General features: G+C 36.9%; 1 protein-coding gene across 1 annotated transcript; it reads right to left on the bottom strand.

The window, feature by feature from the left end:
• Nucleotides 1-2,409: 2,409 nt before the first annotated feature.
• Nucleotides 2,410-7,029, bottom strand: THAP1 (THAP domain containing 1). Its single transcript, XM_079140633.1, has 3 exons — nt 6,706-7,029; nt 4,059-4,254; nt 2,410-3,522 (listed from the first exon to the last, which is right to left on the bottom strand). Exons 1-3 carry the CDS (start codon nt 6,774-6,776, stop codon nt 3,148-3,150), a joined length of 642 nt encoding a protein of 213 aa, XP_078996759.1. The 5' UTR covers nt 6,777-7,029; the 3' UTR covers nt 2,410-3,147.
• Nucleotides 7,030-8,017: the final 988 nt, after the last annotated feature.

Raw genomic sequence — 8,017 nt, 5'->3', positions numbered from 1 at the left:
TGTTAAGTTGCTCAAGGTCTTGCTAAGTTGCTGAGCTTGGCCTTGAACTGGCCATCCTCTTGCCTCAGCTTCCCAAGTCACTAGCAATATAGGTATGTGCCACCATTCCTGGGCCCTCGCCTTTCTTTTTAATAGTAAGGTTTATTTATTTATGGAATAACATCAACAATGAAAATAAATGAGTTATATTTCCATGAATACACATAGATAAAATGTTAAAACATGTTGAGTGAAAAGTTTTAAAAGATATACCCAATTGTATAACATGTAAAGCATACAATTATATAATTTTCTATATTTATATATTTTTATATATTTGCCTACTTAATGTTTGCTGCTATGCTCTTACCACAATAAAAAAAAAATTATGTTCAGTATGCATAACAGGTGTAAGATTGGTATACAATTATTTTTTAATTTAAAACTTCAATTTTAGAATGACAGTTTGAAGTAAAATTTATAGTTCTGTAATAAAGAAATGTTTCTTTATAAAAGAGTGGCAACTGATTCTATTTTTATCTAGACACCTGTTTTGAAGAACCTAAGTAGACTATTTGCTTAAAAGTGAACATAAAATGGATGACCACTTACCAAAGATGTTATAGAAGGGAATTCCACAGGGTTTGGAGATGAATGTTTAAGAATTTCTAAGCCACTTTGACTCTAAAACCCTATGAGATTCTCCATTTCTCTCAGCAGTTCAAAGAAACAACTACTTCTTGCCATTTCTTCCAAATTGTTACATGTAAATGGATATTTTAGTATCTTACTATATGTACTTAAATTTCAAGTTTCAAAATATGCTGCGATTCACATTGCTCTTCTAATTTATTTCAGGTTGAGATTTCTTCCCTAGTTTTTTTCATAACGAGTTCCACTATACTTGAACAGGACTTATTTTATCCTAAATGTTCTACTTTTTTTGGCAATGTTATAAACAATGTATGAAATGAATTTTAAAAACATTCAACAAATTGGGCACAACAGAACACACCTGTAATCCCAACTATTTGTGATGCTGTGGCAGGGGGATCACAAATCTGAGATCAGCAATGGGCAAATTTAGGTTCAATCCCCCGTCGGGCAAAAGAAGAAAAACCAACAAAATGTTTGTTACATCTCAAATTCAAAAATAAGCACCTACATTTCAAACTGTATTAAACTATGACATTTCATTTAAATGCAAGCAGTTGTACACATGCTGCTTGTTCAGTTAGATACAAATGGGGATTTATCTGTCATGAAAAGACAATAGCTTTGAATTAATAATGCTAAATAATTATCATTACCCACATTTATAATCTAACCTAGATTCTTGGTTTTGGAGACAGACACACACAGTGATTGTCTTTTATGTAGAAGACAATTTAGGTTAAAGATACACTTTGAAAATATTTACCCACATTTTCCAAGAATTGCTAGAGATGAAATATAAAAAGAAACTATTTGAAGACTTTGAAGGTTCTAAAAACAATTGTGTTCCATGAGTAACCAATGAAAGTGCTTTCATTCATTATAGTTCTAAACATTGTTATCAGGCTATGTAAGTAATCTAAACATTATTTTCTATTTTTGATGCTGATTCATGAAGTATCAAGTCTCCATGAATCAAACTGTCACCTACAGGTAGCATGGCAGTGAATTACAATGAAAATCAATTCTACCAAAAACACTTTTTAACATTCTTGTTTTATATCTTTAATACTGTCTTAAAGGTTCTGTTACTCTTCAACTATCTCAGTGTGCTTTGAAGTATAAAAGTAATAATTTAGTTGGAATAGTTAGTCTAAATCTAAATAATTTCTATAGCAATATTTGTTTTTCCAGAACATATTTTCATTTCAAATATATGTAAAATTTCTCACAAGTCGAACACAACTTATGGTTTGAACAGAAACTGCTGTGTTTAAGTCTCAACATTCAGTAAAACAAACACTACGTATCAGGTTGCTTCTGAATATAAATCACTCATTTGAGTAAGATGTAATTTCTAACATGTTACAAGTGAAAAATTAATTTTTTATGTGAAGTCTTAACCAAAATCAATTAGTCAGGTGCAAGGTTACCATATTATGATACAAACTCTATCAACATATTTGGTAAGACATTTGGATGAAGATAGAACTACTGTTATAGGGAATTGGGTATCCTTTCATCAAGGGACAGGTCCTAATTTTTACTTCAATGGTAACAAATGCTTTACTTAAAGTATGAAAGAAAATATATTTCTTTCATAACTGGGCACTGTGGTGCACAATGCAGTTCTGGTGGCTCCCAGAGACTGGGAGGCTGAGACGTAAGGATCAAAAGTTCAAAGCCAGCCTCAGCACTTTAGCAAGGGCCTAAGAAATGTAGTGAGACCCTGTCTCAAAATTAAAAAAAAAAAAAATGTGGGGGGTGCTTCTGATGTGGCTTAGTCATTAAGCACCCCTGGGTCCAATCCCTGGTCTGAAAAAAAAAGGAAAGAAAGAAAAAAAATGTTTCTTCCACCCGAGAATATATTCTGATTTATAATACTGGGGAAAAAATGAAGGGGTTCATTTTTTAATAACTCACCTTTATATTTATTGATTAGATACAGAATGACTCTTCATTTCCTATTCTGAAGACAGTCAAATCTTTTCAACTGATTTGCCAATTTATCCTTGACAAGTGATTCAGAAAGATAAATGAACCTTCTGACTTTACAGATATGAATGTTTGTATACAAACATAGAGAGGTTATACCCTATGATCTAATCCATACTTCTGATTTAAAATATAACTAAGTTTTCTCAATAAAGAGCATTACTTTTTAAAATTGAAACTTAAATCATCTTCACTGTTCTCACTCTCTGTGCTTTTTATTTTTACATTATTTCTATAAATATTCAAACAAAAATCTCCAATCTTGAAACCAACTTACAATGGCAGTCTGAGGCTTTTTTTTTTAATAACTTTTAAAATATTTTTTAAAATGTAAAACTCTGAAATTACAAACGAAAAATTACAATTTTACAGTATATATCTAATTTATTTTTAAAAAAATATTCTGAATTGTTTTTATACAAGTAATCAAGTGCTATTTTTTCCAAATGAAACTCCTATATAAGCTAAAAGAGGATGTGTGGTCTTGCCCCATTAAAAATCAATACATATTTCATTGTTTTATGCTGGTACTTCAACGATTTCAAAGAAGTCATTTGGTAGGATCACATAACCTCTTTCTGATATGTCATCTTTCTCTTTCTGGAAATGTACAACCTCCTTTAGTTTTTCAAGCTGTCGTTCCTGTCTTCTGCATCGCTGCTGGGCAGTCTTGAGCTTCTTCCTGAGCTTTTCAACTTGTTGTTCTAGTTGATGAATCCTTTTCCGCTGGTGCATTGTATCCTCCACAGTATAGTTGTGGTCACAGAAAACTGAGAGATTATCAGGGGTCTGAAGAGGTGGCATTAGTAACCCAATAGCAGCATCAACCTGGGAAATGGGAGGTGTTAAAGGAGGCGGGGGAAGCTGTTCTTGTGGCTCCAGAAGATCTTCCTTCTAAAACAAAAATGCAGAACAAGTGTGAATTTAGTAACTAAAAATAACAGCTTAAAAGAATTAAACTGTGGAATTTTGGGAATACTAGACGACTGTGATTGGTTATACAGAAACATTCCAAAATAAGAACATAGCTTTAATCTTAACTTTTCTACTTAAAATTAAAGTGGGATGCAGGCAAGAGATAAAAGAATTAATCAGATTTAATTAAATGTGAGGCACTTAAAACAGAGGGTAAAAATAACTTTAAAAAATTCATCAACACATCAACATATAAGTAGAATTATAGAGTGATTTTAAGGAAGTAATAAAGTTAGATAGACTTCCTTAGGGGAGGCTATTTAACTTTAATAAACTCCATTTTGTGTCTTTTAAAAAGTACATCACTGTTAAGAGTGGTTATTTACAAGCAATAGGTTCTAGGTACATTTGTTTTCTTAACCCTTTCCTGAGTTTTCCAAATTTTCTACAATGAACACATTAAACACGTTAATTTATAAATAGAAAAAAGCTCAATAGTTTGAAACACATAGTACCTTGTCATGTGGCTCAGTACAAAGAAATATCGTGGGTACAGCATTCTCTTTCAGTAACTTGTTGTTGCACTCCCTCTTAAAGCAGTCTGGAGTAAAATGTTCTGAACAAATACTGCTGTACTTGGTGGGCTTAAAGTTTTTTCTTCTGACAGCTGCCTCCCACTTTTCACAAAGACTGGGTCGAGTAAGAGGAAACCTAAGAAGACATAATTCAGTTCTCTACCTTTTTAAAAATAAACAAAGGCACCCAAACTTTCTTGCTTAGTAAAGAACTATCTTATATTGGTGTTGACAAACTAAGGAATACTTGCTTAAAGATCAGCTCCACTTACATATTTATCTCACTGATTAATATTTAACTTTCTATATTAATGACACAAAAAAGTTCAAATAAAATATATGCTATAGAACAAAACTGAACTCACTTTTTTTACTAATAATTTTTCTGTGTGTTGCATAGAAAAACGAAAATGGTATATATACATCTAATGTCCTAGGGGGAAAGAGACTTCTAGTTCTATTAGAATCAGTCTGACAGAAAAATATGAAGAGGCTAAATTTGAACTAATTGAGTTATAGGCAGAATATATGAAAAGTAAAGGAAATTATTTTGATTTATCTCTTAGTCAACAGACATGTGACCATTAGGCCCAGGTAAAGGGAGATAGAATTCAAACTGGAAGGGTTAGAAAAAAGTCAAAATAAGATGTTTCAAATCTATATTACAGTTTCTCTTCCATGTAAGGTATGCTAGAGTTTGTGCTATTATCATGAAGATCTAACCAATCTTTCCAAGAGTCCCTTTTCTTGGCACAGCAAGCTCTCCACCTACTGCTACTATTTAGAAGCTTGGAGAAGAGGTGTCTTTGAAACTCCCTGCTAGAAATGGTGTCCAGAAGAACAAACTAAGGTAGCAATCACTTATAAAATTCAGTACACAGGGCCTCCTGGCCCAAGGATTACAAATTTTTTTTTTTTTTTTTTTTTTTTTTGCGGTGCTGGGGATCGAACCCAAGGCCTTGTGCTTGCAAGGCAAGCACTCTACCGACTGAGCTATATCCCCAGCCCAAGGATTACAAATTTTAGATTGTGAGATTCTGTGAAGCTCTTTCCCATCTACTTGCTCCCAAACTGTTCTCTGTTCTTCTACATTAAGGGTTAGCCCTTCTGATTCATTCAACTTTTTTTTTTTTTTTTCTGATGGTGGTGGTACTGGGGATGGAACCCAAGAGCATTCAGCTTCTGAGTTATATCCCCATCCAATTAAAATTTTTATTTTGATACAGGGTCTCCCTAAATTGCTCAGGTTGCCCTCAAACTTGCTATTCTCCTGCCTCAGCCTCTGGAGTTGTTGGGATCACTGATGTGCACTCCAGTGCCCAAGCTCAAACCTTTCTAACATCTAGCAGAAACACAGTATTTCAGGTAAGTGTTGTCATTCTTAACTATTTTCCATACTTTTCAGATTCCCTCTGCAATATTGTAAGAAATGTGGGATGGGAAGGTGGGGAGCTGAATGCATATTCCTGTCATCATCTCTTGACCTATTTCTAAAAGTACATCAATATTCAGAAATTACAGTAACTCCAATTACGTACACAACATCAGGATATTCTAAACTGTCATAATGGCTCAACCCCTTTTCTAAGAGGAAATGTCAACACCCTGAAGATCTCTTTATGCTCTGTATAGTCTTATTTGCGTAGAGTGCAGTTCGAGTTACATAAAACATATAAATATGCATTCAAAATCCCTATCAAACATAAATGATTCCTCATCAAAAAAAAAATTTGAAAGAGTATTTAAAAATTTGCTTTTGTATTACTTGGCTATGAAATACTTGTGTAATTTACCATTGGATCTGATTTCTCAGCTATCACTTTCAGAGTCAGGCATTCTGGCAAAGGAACTCTGATGGAAATCTACTAAAATTTGTAAACACTAAATTTGGTTAATTGAAAACACTGTGTCACGCTGTGTACATCACTTGATTATTAATTTCAATCTTGTAATTTTCCTTTTTTCACGAGAGTATTTTTCACTGTAGCTCTCAAGCTGCGTAACTACAGGATAAAACAGCCATGAAAGCTGTGGGGCAGGTCCCTAACGGCTCACATTGGCCTTTATTATGGCACCTGAGTATTGTTGTCTATATTATCATTATTGTGTGCTGAAAGGTAACAACTCAATGGTTGCACAGGAAGGCTTCCTTTTAAAATCTAGAGATCCTTAAAGGGTGAGTCCTGGAAATGGGTCAAAAAATCCTCACCGATATCCTGGCCAAAACAATCAATAATTGCTATAATGCAAGCCTCCTAACCACCTCAGTTAAGAAAAACTGCGACTGCTTGGTGTTCTTCAAGGTCTTTGTTTCTATTTGATGTTTTGCACCCAGGGTCGGTTCCTAAAGCGCGAATGACCGCCTCGGCAACGCGCCCGAAAGCCCCGAGGCTCCAAAAGGAGCCCCACCTCAGGCACGCCCACCCACGCCAGGCCCGGGAGACCCCAACAGAGCCCCGCGCCCCGCCCCCGCCTCTCTTGTCAGGTCTCGCGCGGACACGCGCCTAGCTCCGCCCCCAGCCCGACCGGCCGCGCGCGCCCCCAACCCCAGCTGGGACCGGCCCCGCGAGACGCTCTGGTTCCATACTTGTGGAAAGAAACAGGTTTATCCTTATCATATCGGTTCTTGCAGCCGTAGGCGGAACAGGACTGCACCATCCTTCCGGTCCTCAGTCACTTCACCTAAGCCGCCCCAGAAGGAAAGTGAAAGGGCTCACAGTGTCGCTGAGCTCGGTTTTGACACTCTCGCTTCTTCTGGAGTTTTGGTCAACAGTTACAATGATGAAAGCCTCACTCGGGGACGACTACCGTGCCCGTTTTGTTGTTTGCATTAGCAGAAGGACCACAGCCATCGCCCGTCTCCCATCTCCAAGATGGCGGAGGCAGCTTCAACCTCACCTCTCGCGAGGAGTTCGTCCTACTGTCTCTGATTAGCCCGGCGGTCAGAGGTAACGTTTCCTGGGAGGCAGAACATTGGCTGAGGCCAGGCGTGACCTGCGGCCTGTTCTGCGTTGCGGAAGTGGGCGGGGCTCCCAAGCTTTTGCAGGAAGGGAGGGGCCTTTGGGGGGAGGAGGCGAGGAAAGGGGCTGTGATTCCAGGTTCTGACTTCCGCTGATGATGGTGTGGGGTTGGGTTAATTTATCCTTTTTCTGAGGAGGCTTAGGGTGGGGATCAAGTGCGGCCTTTTGTGTCCGGTGGTCTCAAGAAAACAGGTGTAAAATTGAAGTCGTTATCGTATTACGCCCATTTCTTTAAAAAAAGCAGGGGTAGACCCTTTATGAATTGTAAAACTTGCTGACCCCTTTCCCAGACTGCTGATTTTTATTCCATTACCTGTCCAGGCAACACAGCGCTCTGTGAGAGCCCAGGTGACCGATTTTTAGAAATGAAAGAAGACACACACATGCTGTATCTTCTCAGCTGCCGAAGCAGAAGCGCTCTTTGATGACTTCTTTGCTGTGATCTCCGTATGCTGTGATGAAAATTGAGAGCTGCTGATGCTCTTTCCACATAGAGGTTTCACCTCCTGATTCCTTGTTTCTCTCTTTTATGTAGGTATAAGTCTGGAAAACGAACTGTTGAATGACTCTTGTAATACACTTTTAAGTTGCCTTAAATGTTAATGTTTCCCTTAGGGTTCCATCTTATGCCCTTCTCCATATCTGAGTAGCTTGCTCTTTAAATTCAGTGAAATGCCATGATTTCCTAAAATTTTTACTTCCTAGGTAAATCTGTTCTCCCTTTTGAATTTTATTTGTGAGTTATTTATTCCACAGCTGCCTGCACCAGAAACTCTAGAATCATTTAGGATCTGCCTTTCCCCTACCCCTAATCCCTGAGGACTAGGTTAATTTTAAATTAAAATAAAATGAATCTGTCAGATCCATCTTGTTTCATCT

This window comes from Sciurus vulgaris (assembly GCF_902686455.1).
Source record: "Sciurus vulgaris genome assembly, chromosome: 5".
Lineage (NCBI taxonomy): Eukaryota > Metazoa > Chordata > Mammalia > Rodentia > Sciuridae > Sciurus > Sciurus vulgaris.
Note: the sequence above shows the minus strand (reverse complement) of the source record. Positions and strands in the feature narration are given on the sequence as shown.